We start from the raw sequence: 14,832 nt of genomic DNA on the forward strand, positions 1-14,832 counted from the left end.
TTCAGTCGGCAATACCTTGACTCCGATCCCACCTTTGAGGTAAGGCTTGAAAGTCACCTAACTGGAATTGATATGAGCAAACACTTGAAGAAAAAATGGGTATTCACTTTTTTTTAACTGCTGTTCTTCAAGATGTGTTGCTCATATCTATTTCAATCCCCCCAACCTTCCCCTCTGTTGGACTAGCTAGCAAGAAGGAACTGAAGAGGGGTCAGGCCGGCAGGGTCGTAAAAAGAGCGCCAGGCCGGCGCCACTCCAGGAGGCTCCACAACTGGCCCGACAAGTAGCTTCTAGGGAAAAGTTTCCGACAGCCGTGCACGCGGCACGCACACACACCTAACTGGAATAGATTATGAGCAACACATCTCGAAGAACAGTTACAAAAAGGTGAGTAACCATTTTTTCTTTCAGATGTGTGCTCCTCTGGGTGCTCCACACTTCAGGTGCTCTTGCACCCAGGAGCATTTGACCAAAGATTTTTGGTAGCAGTGCCCATTTGGCCCACACACACTCTAGTCCTTCTCATGCTCCGCACTAAGGATATATAGAGCTGCACAGACGAGCCACCCTCAGTTCTTTCTTTATTGTGAAGTCCTGAGAAATGAAGCTAAGGAGGTAAGGTAGGCAATTAGTAGAGAACCATAGAGACACAAATCTTGAACTTCAGTTACTGCACAAGGTGAGTAACCTCTCCTTCTTTGAGTAGGGTCCCTATGGGTGGCTCCACTTCAGGTGACTTCCAAGCAGTATCCCTTGATGGCAGTGAGAGTTTCGTAGCTGAATCTAACACTGTAGACAAGACTGCATTGCCAGTTGCATCATCAGTTCTAGAAGTGTGAATCAGAGCATAAGATTTGGAAAAGGTTGTGGCTCTACATATTTGAACAACTGGGACATCCTTCAACAGAACCATAGAAGAAGACTGGCATCTTGTAGAATGGGCTTGTGACATACTGTACCTCAAAGTAGCACCATGAAACCCACGTATTCACCACTGCCACATGATTATGGTGCGTTTGTACAAAGTATGCCTTGTAAATATGATTTAAGAACATTAATATCCTGTTGGATAGTATGTACTATCAATGTATGTGAAGTTATGAAATATTGCTGTATGTGTTACTGAAATATGTTGGGAAGTTAGGAGACTCCCACAGCTGGTTTTTCAGGAGGGACAATGGCCCATCAAGAAGAATCCACTCTCCTTGGAGAGGGCATGTATGCAATGGGGACAGCAGGACCAATGCAGACTGTCTGACCCCCATGTCAGGGAAAGGATCTTTCTAGCAGCTGGAAGAAAGTATGAAAGAGGGACAGTGACATCATCACTTGATCTCTCTTCCCCCATCCCCTTTTCAACACCTGGAAGATCATCTAGAAGACCAAAGACTTTGATGTAGGGAAGTTGGTCCCAAGCTGGAAGGGAGTTCAGTTTGAGTATTGAGCTGCCTGTAACATCCAGTGGGGGTAAGAGACTGATTCAAATCTTGCTTACTCTGTTAAAGTTTGAATTTAGACTGCATTTACATTTTTATTTCCTTGGTATCCAACTTTGATATCTATGCCTACTACTACTAATCACTTACAATCTATCTTTCTGTAGTTAAAAATCTGTTTTATATTTTACCTAAAACTGTGTTTTTGGTTCAAGTGCTTGGGGAATCTCTGCTCAGATTACAAAGGCTGGTGCACGTCCATTACCCTTTGAAAGTGGCAAACTTATTAATGACATAATTCATCTGCTTTGAGAATCTTTTGGATGAAATTGCAGATCTTCCTGATGTCAGCAATTGACATGAAGAGTCTAGGAGACTTCCTGAAATGCTTGGTTCTGTCTAAATAGAAAACCTTAAATAGATATCCTTCTGACATCCAAAGAAGGAAAGGCAGTTCTTTCCTGGACTGGACTGGCTTTAGAAAGAAAACCGGACAGAGAATGACCTGGTAAATATGGAATTTAGATGAAACTTGAGGTAGAAACATAAGATGTGGCTGTATTTAAACTTTTTTCCCCAAAGACACTATGCAAGAAGGGTCTGCCATCTGAGTCCCCATTTCTCTGACTCTTTTTGGACAGGAGCAATGGCCACCAGGAAGGCAGTCTTCACAGAAAAGTAGCATAATGAACAAGTAGAAGTGGTTCAAAAGGGGTTTTCATAAAACAAACAGTTAAACACCAAGTCCAAATCCCATACCAGGATGAGCTTTTTAATCTGCACAAAGAGATGCATCATCCCTTGAGGAATCTTGCTGTTGTGAAGTGAGAAAAAAATGAAAAACCCTCCAAGAACAAATCAAAGGCTGGGAGAGCTGCCAAGTGAACCTTGACAGAGCTCATAGCAAGGCCTGACATTTCTAACAGGTAGTTGAAAGCAGATGAAAAGGAAGAGTGAACAGATGATCCTTGAACACACCAGTGGTGGAATCTCTTCCATTTCTGAAGGTAAGTGTTTTGCATAGAAGTCTTTCTGCTGTTTAACAATACTTGTTATACTTCTATCAAACATGAAGTCTGTTCCTGAGACCCATCTAGGAGCCAAACCCTGACTCAACTCCCAGGTTGGCATGAATAGTGTGGTCAGAAATCTATGACAGTAGAAAGGAAATGAGTGGAAGCATTAAAGGTGGACAAGGAACCCGACTTGCCTGGGCCAAGTCGGTACAACTAAAGTGTAACTCTGTCTTTTTCTTGCTTGATATTGATCAGCACTCTCAGGAGCAATGGTGTCAGAAGATAGATAAGGCCTTTAATCCAAATTGAGGAAGGCATGCCCTAAGGAATGAGGGCCCAGTTCCTGCACTTTGTTGATGATGATAGCAAAGAGGTCCATTTCTAGGAACCCCCAGGTTAGAAAAATGCAATGGAAAATTCTTGAGTCCAGTTCCCACTCATAATCTTAGGAGAAATTCCTGTTGAAATTGTTGACTGTGGTGTGCACCAGTTCCATAGTTTTATAGCTTCTGCACAAAGAAAAAGGGACTTAGCTTCCCACTAACTATTGTTGTAAAATGTGCAGATCATGTTTCTATCATGATTTTTATCAACTTGTCCCTGATTAGAGGAAGGAAGTGGATACAGAGCTCCTGACGGCTCTCATATTGATGTGTAGAAGAGATTCTTGGGCAGACCACTTGCCCTGGGTAGTGAGACCTAGGTTTGCTCCCCATCCCACAAGGTGTGTCCAGTGTTGTACTATTAATGAGAGGAGGCTGGGTGAACAGGACTCCTGAACATACTTGAGGGGTCCTTCCAATCACTTGAGTGAGTCCAATACATGAGGGACTAATAGTAGCTTGTCTACGTTGTGTTTGTTTGGGATAGAGGCGGTTTATAAGCCATCCTTCAAAGCAGCGAAGGTGTAACTTAGCATGTTGAGTTCATGCCAAGTACATACTGCCATATGACCTAGCAGTTAAAGACAATTTCTTACCTCAGTCAGGGGACTTATCTGAATCTTAGAAATGAAATTTGTTAGAGTTATAAACCTGTCCCTGAGAAGGCAAACTGTCTCAATGTTGAGCTGAAGTCTTAATGTTTGAAGATTCCCTAATCTGTGGAAGAGACACACCATCTGGATGGCATAGAGAGTTTCGTTGTATGACTATCCCTTCAGCATCTAATTATCTCTGGTATTCCCAGAGAACACAAATGAGAAGCTACCACCACCGTGATCTTGGTGCAAAGGAAAGACTGAAAGGGAGACAAAGTGATCCTGGCCAACCATGAAGCAAAGAAACCTCTTGTGGGAGGGGTGAATTGTGACATGAAAGTATATGCCTTGAAGGTCAAGGGCTGCAAACTAATCCCCGGAATCTAACTATTGAATTATAGCAGAGAAAGTCACCATCCTGAATTTTTTGTGATTTTACAAAGCTGTGAGATTGAATAATGGTCTCCATTCTTTTTTGGGACCAGAAAATACTTGAAAGAGAAACCCTTCCCCTCTGTGCTGGATTGGAACTACTTCTATGACCCCTATACGTAGAAGATTTTTTGGCTCAGCAAGTGTTCATGGGAAGGAGGGGAGGGGGATGGAAGCATATTGAATGGATTAACGCAATATTATGGCCTCCAAAAATCCATCTGTTGGATGTGATTTGCTACCATATTGGAGTAAATGGGAGAGTTAGTCAAGAGCTCAGAACATTCCCAAAATAGCAATCTTCAGCTGCACTATCCTATCCACGTCTTCCCTTTGGAGATGACAGATGCTAGGTGGTGGACAGCATCTTCTTTTGATACTTAGGTTTCTTATTGATTGGTTGAGTAGACCTATGGTAGGAAGAATACTGAACCAGACAAGATCTCTGTATTGTGCACAACATGCTAAATTTTCTCATATTTTTAGGAGTATACATACTGAGGGACCTGAGTGTGATCCTAGAATCTTTTTTTCAAGTAAAAAGAGATTTGTCTGTGGACTCAGAAGAATTTCAGTCCATCAAAAGGAAAGTCCTTTACAGTATTTTGGCTTCCTTAGGATAGCCAGACAGTTGTAGCCAATACATTCTATGCATAGCAACAGAGATGGAACGGGCTGCCATGTCAGCTAAGAGGTTCTTACTAAGAGCTCTTACCAAAGAGCCTCACTGATGATGGCTCTGAACTGCTCCTGATGTTGCACTAGGAAGTGATATAAAATTATTGAATTTATCAAATTGATGTTGTTGCACTTTGCTATCAGGGCTTGGTAATTAGCAATTCAAAATTGTAGAGTCGCTGATGAATAGCTCTTGTGTTAAAATAGGCTGAAATGCTTTTGGTACTTGACATAGGAGACCAACCTCCTGATCTGAGGTTGTCTACCTTGCTCATTGACAGCTTCCACAACCAAAGAATTTGGTGGAGAGCGAAAGAATAAAAATTCTGAATTTTTCTCTAGTATATAAAATATTTTTGTTGTCCATTTTCAAGTAGACAGTGTAGTGGCTAAGTTTGCCAAATGGTTTTGGCAGGATCTAGTATTGCTTCATTCATTGGGAGAGCCAGTCTGCTCTAAGTTGATTTAGGTAAAACATCCAAACTCTTATGGTGGGACTTCTGGACCCCTACTAGCAGATTCTGTAATGATTCAATAATATGTTTGATCAGTTCTTGAAACTGCTTAGTCATCAGCAAGGGAAGATAGAGGTAGCGTTATGACCTCATCTGGTGAGAATGTATAATATAATGTAATGTAATATATTAGTTTGTGGTGTCACCTTACTGTCTGCACAATCTTCTCGGTCTTCCAAAGTCTCCTTCTGAGGCTATTGAGGAGGGAGTGATGAGATGGGGAGTATCTCCCTCAATGATCGCCACAGGAGGAACTGGGAGGCTTTGAGAATGACTGGTGGTAGGCAGCCTGAGAATCCCAGTATGGCCACTGAAGTGAACCATAAGGCAAAGGAGGGGGGCATGCAATGCTGGCATGACCAGCATGAAACTGTCTTAAGATTCCCTTTCAGGATAGAAAGATGGGAGAATGAAAATGGGGCAGGTCCTGGTAGTTGAGACACAAGTCTGTAACATGACTCCATTACTGAGGATCTGGATAGCCTCTGTGGCTGCAGATGTCTGGCTACTCACATACCAGCACCAAGAAGTCTGAAGATGGCAAAGGCTTCCATTAAATAATGTGTTTGGAGTCTCTGCTAAGTCTGTCATGCTTCAACAGTATTCGGGTTGGTTTCAGTACTGAGATATAAATAGTGCCCATGGTGTTTTGAAGAACTTCAAAAGAGCTCCTGGTACAGCAGCAGCTTGGAGCCTCCACAGAACTCCCTTTGGGACCTAAGGTCTCAGGACCACAGTGTCTCTGAAGTGAACAGGCTCTCGCTCTCTCTCTCTCTTTTTTTTTTAAATGAAGGCTCTCTACTACAACTAGAAGTTTTCTTAGGTGGCTTGTTGATACCTCCTATACTCTTCTCTGATAAGGATCTCTGGAGACCAAGAAACAGAGGTCAAACAGGAAACAAAGAGTGCTTAGAGACTGATGTCCAGTGGCGGGGGAAGGGCCTGAGCTGAGGTTGGTCACAGAGCCTGCTCCATCATCAGGAGCCTAAACTTGATTTCTCTGTTCTCTCTCGATATGGTTTTAAAAAAGAGGCACAGATCATGAGGTTACACCCCAGCTTGCTGGTTATTAACTGTTCATGTAGACAAGCTGGAGTATGTGTTAAAGAACTTCTTAGCAGTCTAAAGTGTATGAATGGTTCAAAACATAAGGAAAGAAGAACTACATAGATGATATGATGAGGTATAAATATGAATAGAGGAAATTTATCCAGAGTGACTTGCTCGGGCAGAACCTTCCATTTGGGATTAAACATCTAAACACAACTGGCAATATCCTAGCTCCAATGAAGTCAATGGAAAAAAACCACACATTGATTTTAGGGGGGCCAGGTTTTCATCCTACGAGTTCAGAAGCACCTGAAAACCATGACTGCTTGTCTCTTACACATTCAAACAGTAGTGCTAAAGCATTAAGCATTAGCCTACCTACATTCTCTGTTCCTTTACTACCTCTAGAATAGTGAGGTAATTTGTCTCTCTTCTTTATATTTCACAGCTAGTTTGTTTTAGTAATAGTATTAGTAGATCTGAAAAAAATGCACGACTGATCTTCCTTTTACAATGTTTCACTAAAATAAGTGGATGGCTGCATCCACACCCTGGTCTCCTCTCTGAGACAGACTTCAGGAATTCCCTTAAACATCTCATCCCGAAAATTCCATAATTTACAAGTGGAGGCCAAACTGCATTAGTTAGATTTTAAAAAGTAACGAGTTATCACTTAGATAAAATGAAACCCCTTCAAAGGTTTCTAAGAATGTGACATTGAGGGACAAATCCAAGGGATTAATTAGTTTACTCGCACTGTCAGAATAGATTACAATATTCACTCCTGGTAGGACCAAATGAGTACTCCAGTACCAGATCCCACCAGGCCGCTTGTCTAGGGCTGAGGCATGCTTGAGTAACTTCTCCATCTCTGAAATATGTAGAGCTGCCACATAAAGCTCTATTGAAACTTATACTTGCCTCTCACCTCTCTTTCAACACAACAACCTAGTCAGTTACTTGTTTTGATAGCAGTTCTTTCAGTATTAAAATATTTAACCCTCCACCAGAGAGCTGAGTCTCCTAAGAGTGAAATTCCACAAAAACAGTTTTCAGTCAAGAAAAGAATGTTACATTAACTCTGAAGGGATCCTTGCTTCTATAGGATCCACACATGGTATTTCAAATGGCAGAATGAAATCAAAATGTTTGGGGACAACTTCTGATGTATGCTTGCACCAAACATTCACTGCTTTCTAGGTAGCTTCAAGCGTTGTAGTGCCCAGGTGCAAATCTCAATTGTGAAACTGGAAAGCAGTATACTCAACACTCTACCAAAAGATTAATATCAAGAATATGTTTCAGCTGAATACCAGAGAAAACACAATATATGTGGAACAGTCTTCCCAGTGTTGTAGATAGGACTAAACACAAGAAAATTTAATGAACAATTCTGGATTTGTAATGAAAGGGATTAGATGACCTTTTTCATCTGTAATTTGTTATTTCATGTCGTTTACTGAAGATGAATACCTCCCTCTGCCCCCCCTACCCCAAAACTAAATCTAAAACTGAGAAAACATGCTAATATCTTTAGAAAAATGTTGTCAACTATTCCAGTCTTTTGTATTGTGTTAGAGATTCACTGCCTCATGGATATGTAGAAAAGTTGAGTTCTCTAAAGCTCCTATACTAGAAATACCACATTTATGATCAGTTTTCTTTTACTATGGTGAACTATTTCCTTCAAAATTCTAAACAATGCCATTCACACCAATATACCTTCCCAGATCTTGTATTATGTTTCACTGTTAGCTACATGACCTCATTAGTCATTAATTTCCATTTTCATGACCTCCATGAATGAATCCAGGTGGGTAGTGGTCAATATAGGGATAGTAATTAATGGGAGGACACAAGAATCCAGATACCTAATAACTATAGAACCATTCTTATAGTGTATGCTAAAATGTATAGACAGTAAATTTATCTGGTTAATGAGAAAAAGTATATAACTGAAATAAGTAGTTGTTCTTGCACTTGTCATTGAGAAGCACTTTGCATTTATTTGGCACATATAACAGTAGTAGTAGCAGCAGCTTGCCCTTGGTGCTGATTTCTGACTACTCTAAAATGTCTCCTCTGAGCCAGAATACACTGGCTGTTGCTGATCATGCTGTGAGACACCTGCACTGGCTACTAGGCTTGTCATGATGCACAAAACCCTACCATCTTCAGCTTGAAATTGTGCAAGTTATAATTATTCATCCAAATGAATATGTCAAAGCAGCAGCAGCAGACCTCTCATCAGAGAGAAAGAAAAATACATCAAAACATTATCAACCCAGCAGGAAGACAGGGACCATAAGGAAAATTACCCATTTTTAATATGGACGCCATAAAGTCATGTCTATTTTTATTCAAAAAAGGAAAATAAAGATCTTCCAAGTTTCAAGTCCATAAGCACTAAAACAGAACTTGAAATAGGCAAAAGCAGACTGAAAAAAAAAACCCAAAAAACCAATTACCTGAAATCTATTTATATTCCCTTTAACAGGAGTTTGTATTTGTATTATAACAGTGACATTTCCACTGCTTCAGTTAAGGGTCTTGTCAGTGTTTCCATTAACGGTGACCTACACATGTTAAAATTAAAAACCTATCAGGATTAGAACTGTATGTTGAATACCCAAAATATCTAGAGCAGGGCAAGAGTCACACTCTCTATGTCTTCCTTTTTAGTCTTCTTAGGTACCAAAATATTCAACCATACCAGGAATTGCTGGATACTCCTCCAGGCAATATTCTAACAAGTTCTATGCTAAATCACCAAGTTGCTGGAGCCTGAATTAAGCCTACAAGGTTAATTCTATACATTCTGAAAAAATGTGTGATTTTCTATTTTTCTAAGTGTTATAAACTGCCTCCAACCCCCAAACACATTTTTGCAAAAAATTGCCACTCTGATAGATATAAGCAGACTCCATTCTCCGGCAAGGCTCTACAATTGATGTGAATGTACCAGCATACTGCACAGTATGTTGGGAGCTTCATTCAGAATTAGAGCAGACTATCTGCAGTTGGAATGAATTGTCACTCATTGCAAAGACAGAAAAAGAATAAGTCTCTAGATAATTACACTGTGAATAGTCTCTCTTATCCCAGTTGCTTGGAATATTCAGGATCTAATTCTAATCTCAATAAATTTTTCCACTTTAAGATATTGTAGGTCACATTGACAATGCCAGACTTTCACCTGCTTGCAATATGAATGTAAACATTATCAATTTTAACTTGTCAAACAAGGTTGATTCTTGGGAGGTTTGTTTAAAACCACTTTTTTTTTTTTTTTTTTAATGACAGGTTTCAGAGTAGCAGCCGTGTTAGTCTGTATTCGCAAAAAGGAATACTGGTGGCACCTTAGAGACTAACAAATTTATTTGAGCGTAAGTGTTCATGAGCTACAGCTCACTTCATTGGATGCATTCGATGAAGTGAGCTGTAGCTCAAGAAAGCTTACGCTCAAATAAATTTGTTAGTCTCTAAGGTGCCACAAGTACTCCTTTTCTTTTTTTTAAGTTACTCCAGGTGGTAGTTCTTAAAGTTATCAGCAGCGAAGTATCAGAGCTGAAATTTATTGAGAATATTTGTGATGTTTTTAACTTAAGTCAGCTTGTATTTTTCAGTCTGTCAATCAAAAAAAAATCAACTCGAATATTTTCAAAAGTTAAACGAATTTACCCAGCCTATATGTGGCTTTAAAAAAAGGTTTTGAAAGTGATATACGCATACACAATATAAAAGTCAGCATTTACAACAAGAGCAACAAAGCCGCTACAATTTACAGAATATACAATATGCATGTAAGTTGTTCCAAAACATGTATGGAATCAACCAAAGCTCTAAAAGAGAAAACAAAAAACTGTGAAATGTGAAAATATATTTATTATTTCCTATATATATATTCTTGCTCAGATCTGCAGTTGTTCCTTCATCAAATTCCCAATGCAATAAGTGTGTCATCCTGAAAGTGACAAGACTTAGAGTTTTGCCACTCAGAAGTCATGCAGCCATCCCAAACTCGTACTGATACAATCTTTATGCCACACCACAAGAAATTAATGTTTTACATACAGTTGCACACTTTTTATTAATAGGTGGAACCCCTAACTATCTGACAAGGACAAGATTTTTTAAATATGTCATATTTACAAAAAACAATGTTTAGTTTTATTTAATTTAGGAACAAACAACAAATATTTTCTTTAGAATGTTCCAGTTAATTTGTCTGTAAATCAGTTACCAAGAACATGCACTGCTATTGAGGGGAGAGATGCAAGAAATAATGCATGAGAAACATCAGGCCTTCCACAAAAAAGGAAAACAATGGCATTTGGTTCTTAATTAGAACAAATCATTAAACTTATGATACCATATAACACTCAACTGCTCTTATTAAGCTACATATATTATAAAGGATTTCTGTTTGTTTTAGAAAATATTCATCAAGGTTTACCTGGAGCTTTTCCCCCTGTTATAAGTAATTACTCTCATGCATATATTTCCCAGTATCATTCATAAATATTTGGAGTCTCAGCAGTCCAGTGTGTAAGAGATGGGGTGGGGACTTAGTGCTGATATAGAGTATGTCTACAAGGTTGAGGAAACATTTTAAAAATTGTAAAACCAATGAAAGCAAATTAATTTAAAACTGTGAACTTTGGAAATTAAATATGAATGCACTAAATATAGCATTTTCCCAAGCATGTGTGAAGGAAAAAATACCAAAAAAACAAATGCGAAGAGGGGTCAAAACAGTCAAACCTGTTTTTCTTTTTAAATACAACATTACCACAGACCTGTTATATCAGAAACACAGTGTAAATATATCTTTAAGCTGATAAGTAAATATAATCTTAGTTATTAGAAAAGGACACAGTATGGATTTTACCTGTGGAATCCAAGAGAGCGCAAATTCAACAGGGAAGTCTACAAAGCAATTTGGTGGTTCTGTAGGATACTGTGGAAAAAATTACTTTAATTATTGTTGTGATTTGCCAGTGAAGCTGATACATTGTTGGGGAAAACTTGATATCACAATTTAGTAATGAAATTTGAGAGCCTCAAATACCTTGAATACCAATGAAAATATGTAAATTATTCCCCAGACAGTAATAAAATGTTAGCAGTTATCATTTAAACAAGAAACTTTCATTTACAGAAAAATTTCAGTATAGCAGATTTCATTGAAGCAGAGAGCTATCCGTTTGTAAAGTGTACAATGTTTTCAAACATACATATTTTTTTAAAAAAGACAAACGGGGAGAATTCAAGATTGAGGAAAGATGTTTCCTCCCATCTTTTCCTCATCCTGTTTAAAGAAAGGCTAATACTTTTCATATTAATATAGGACCAATGAATGGAAGAACCTACATTTGCATTCCTAAGTTATTTTTCCAGGTTTAGAAATGTTTAACAACTCTTCCCAAGCCTAGGATTTAACTTCCAATTTGCTATGATACTCACCAATATACGAAAAGCAGTATTACCACGTGTTCAAAACCTTCTGATAGTGAAACTGAATTGCAACTGTGTACCACTTCTTCAAAAAACGATCAACTTGGGTGTGTAATTAACATATTCTCATTTTTTTAAAACAATCACATTAAAAGAAAATGTCAAGGGAAGAAAAAATATCCAGAACAAAAATCAACAGGCTATATACAAATATGAAATCTGATTCAATTTCAAAGTTTAATTCTTTACTTAATCATTCTTTACACTAATCCAATCTATTGCTTTTTGTAAGCATTTCACAGATTTCATAGTGTAAGAGAAACTCTGCATCTCAATCTTTTACACAAATAAAAGGAAAAAAATAATTAATTTCATTGGAATACGCCCATTTCATAGGTGCCCACTATCAAAAATGTCATGACCTTGTGACCTAAAAAGTTACATGGCTCAATCCAATACAACTTTTCCAGTTCCACCAACTAACCCTACCAATTCTTCAGAGACTATACAAGTATTACATATACAAAAAAATGTATCCCCATCATGATAAGCAAGTGTATAGTGAGGCTTTTTCTTGAGGGGACAATACTGCGACCCCTACCAGAGCCCACATGAGATGTGTGATTGTTGGTCTGAATGCTTCCACCACTGCATCCAGTACAGCAATGACCCCAATCAGCATGTTTCTCCTCCTTCATCTTACCCCTAGCCAAGTCCCATTATATGCTACAGGAAGAACAGGCAGCATTGGAAACCAATAGAAGTATGAGGATAGCTCCTCAGCATTTTAGGAGAAGGGACAATGATTAGTTGAGAAGGTGTGAATGAGGGAGGAGTAGGGGCAGAGACCAAAAGAAGAGAAGGACAACTGTTTTCCTCATTAATGAAATGGTGTATTTATTTTATAAGACTTTTCTTTAAAAAGTGAGACCCTAATTAACTGGTTAAACAGTGGTTCGGACTTATAAAGATGATACAAGTCTCCTCCCATCTTCCCCACTAGTCCTGGTGACTTACTGAAATTTTGATCATCAGTTTGTTAGAACCCCTTTTCTGACATGTGAGGTTTGACAGAAAACCTCATCTTTATTATCTGCAAATTTTAGATCTGCTCCAGGTAGCTTCCCATTATCCTCTATGGTAAAGAACTTTGTTTCTCTGAAATATCCATATCCTCTTTGATCATTCTCCTGACTCCCTTTTAGTCTATTGGACTACTGACTGATGCATGCTATATTTATTTTTTTTTAGTAAAAAATATGTATATATCCATTTGCTGTTTAAATTTCCACTTAGCCCTTCTAACTGTTAAACTAAGTCAGATAAGGTAAGTTCCTTGCTGGATTTCCACTTTTTAAAGGAAACTTATCACTTGAATAAGCTTTTGCCTTTTTCCATTTTAATCACACTGGTTTCAGTCACAGTCATGACTTGCAGACAAGTTAAAAAATGAACACCGGGAAAGGAAACAAACAACTGAGCAAGAAACATTTACAGGATTCTTTCACCTGCAGAAGCAATATATTTTGCCATTTATCCTAGCAATTTGCCATTACATTTTTCATTAAATATTTCATCGCTTGCATAAAAGATACTTGCTGTCCTACAACTGTAAGAAATTTGATCACAATGCCTGAAATTATGAACAAACTAAGCCAACACAAGTTTTCCATGCTAGGGACCAGCATCAATCTTGGTACCCCAAGTTAAAATCCCAGCAGTGTAGTAAATTGATCCCTTCGTCTTTTATAGGTAGGTAAAATGAATTCGATGCATTTTTTGGGGGTCCTTCAGATGCGATGGAGAAAACTGGGTTCCTACTTGCTTTATGCCAATTTAAAAAAATTCATACGGCATTTTTTGCCCTAAATATCTTGGCAAAACTTTTCTCACCTCACAGTATCATGCTGTATTTTGTGCACCAGCTAATTACCAGCCTTTACCTTATACACTTCTACTAAAAGAACCATTGTTTCCACTGTACATCATTTAGGAAAGCATGTTGGTATCTTTCAGTATGAGGTGCTATATAAAAGTAAATTATAAGGATCCAGAGGGCACAGACCTCGTCAAAATGATAAAGAACACAAATTCAATCACACTTCATGTTAAAGTTAAATTTATAAATAGTAAATACAAGTTAGAGATCACCACATTGTAGGGCTGTCAATCACAGTTAACTCAAGCAATTAACTTAAAACAAATTAACTGTGATTAATTGCAGTGTTAAACAATAATAGAATACCAATTTAAACTTATTATAAATATTTTTGGATGTTTTTCTACATTTTCAAATATATTGATTTCAATTACAACAGAATACAGTGTACAGTGCTCACTTTGTTATTGTTATTTTTATTGCAAATATTTGCACTGTAATAAAGATAAATAGTATTTTTCAATTTGCCTCATACAAGTACTATAGTGTAATCTCTATCATGAAAGTACAACTTACAAATGTAGATTGGTTTTTGTTACATACCTGCACTCAACAAAAAAAAAAAAAAAAAAAAAAAAAGAGTAAAACTTTAGAGACTACAAGCCCACTCAGTCCTCGTTCTTTTCAGCAAACTGCTAAAACAGACAAGTTTGTTTACAGATATGGGGTCCTACCTGTAATTCCCTACCCTATAATGCACTTGCACAATAAAGAGATTGCACTACAATACTTGTATAAGATAAACTGAAAAATATTATTTTTGTTTTTCTTTATTACAGTGAAAATATTTGTAATAAAATATAAAGTGTGCACTGTACACTTTGTATTCTGTGTCGTAATTGAAATAGATTTGAAAATGTAGAAAATATCCAAAAATATTTAAACAATAAAAGAATGTTAGTTAACAGTGCAATTAAAACTGTGATTAATTGCAATTATTTTTTTAATCTCAAGGTTAATTTTTTTAATCGTTTGACAGCCCAACCACCTTGTATTACAAGTCAAATTAAATTACCAATTTAGGAAAACTTTAATTGAATATTTGAGTATTTGCCTAACAATTTATATATAAAAAATATATTTGGAGCCACAAACAACCTACCCCATAAATTACTGCCAGAAGAATCTTCTTTTTTATCCTCACAAGTGCCTATTGCAAGGATAGAATTTTTGCTGTATCACCTCAAAACTTTACAAGATGTGCAACTTCAAGTAGCTGATCTACTTCCTGTTATCCGGACATCAGCCCATCACAGAATAGAAAATAAAAACTGACAGAAATCAAACCAATTTTGTTAATGTTTTATTCATGACTAAGAGGTGTGTTTTG

The 14,832-nt window shown here is 37.6% G+C and overlaps 1 protein-coding gene across 4 annotated transcripts in view; it reads right to left on the reverse strand.

Annotated features, from left to right (window-relative positions):
- The window catches only part of FANCL (FA complementation group L), an 88,086-nt gene that overhangs the window by 36,796 nt on the left and 36,458 nt on the right, over positions 1 to 14,832 (reverse strand). For 3 of the 4 annotated variants that reach the window (XM_038394423.2, XM_038394424.2, XM_038394426.2), the window contains one exon: positions 10,998 to 11,066. The exons of the other annotated variant lie outside the window; for it this stretch is intronic. In XM_038394423.2, coding sequence (XP_038250351.1) covers positions 10,998 to 11,066 — 69 coding nt within the window. The remainder of the gene's footprint in view (positions 1 to 10,997; positions 11,067 to 14,832) is intronic. 4 annotated transcript variants of the gene reach the window in all.

This window comes from Dermochelys coriacea, chromosome 3, assembly GCF_009764565.3.
Source record: "Dermochelys coriacea isolate rDerCor1 chromosome 3, rDerCor1.pri.v4, whole genome shotgun sequence".
NCBI lineage: Eukaryota > Metazoa > Chordata > Testudines > Dermochelyidae > Dermochelys > Dermochelys coriacea.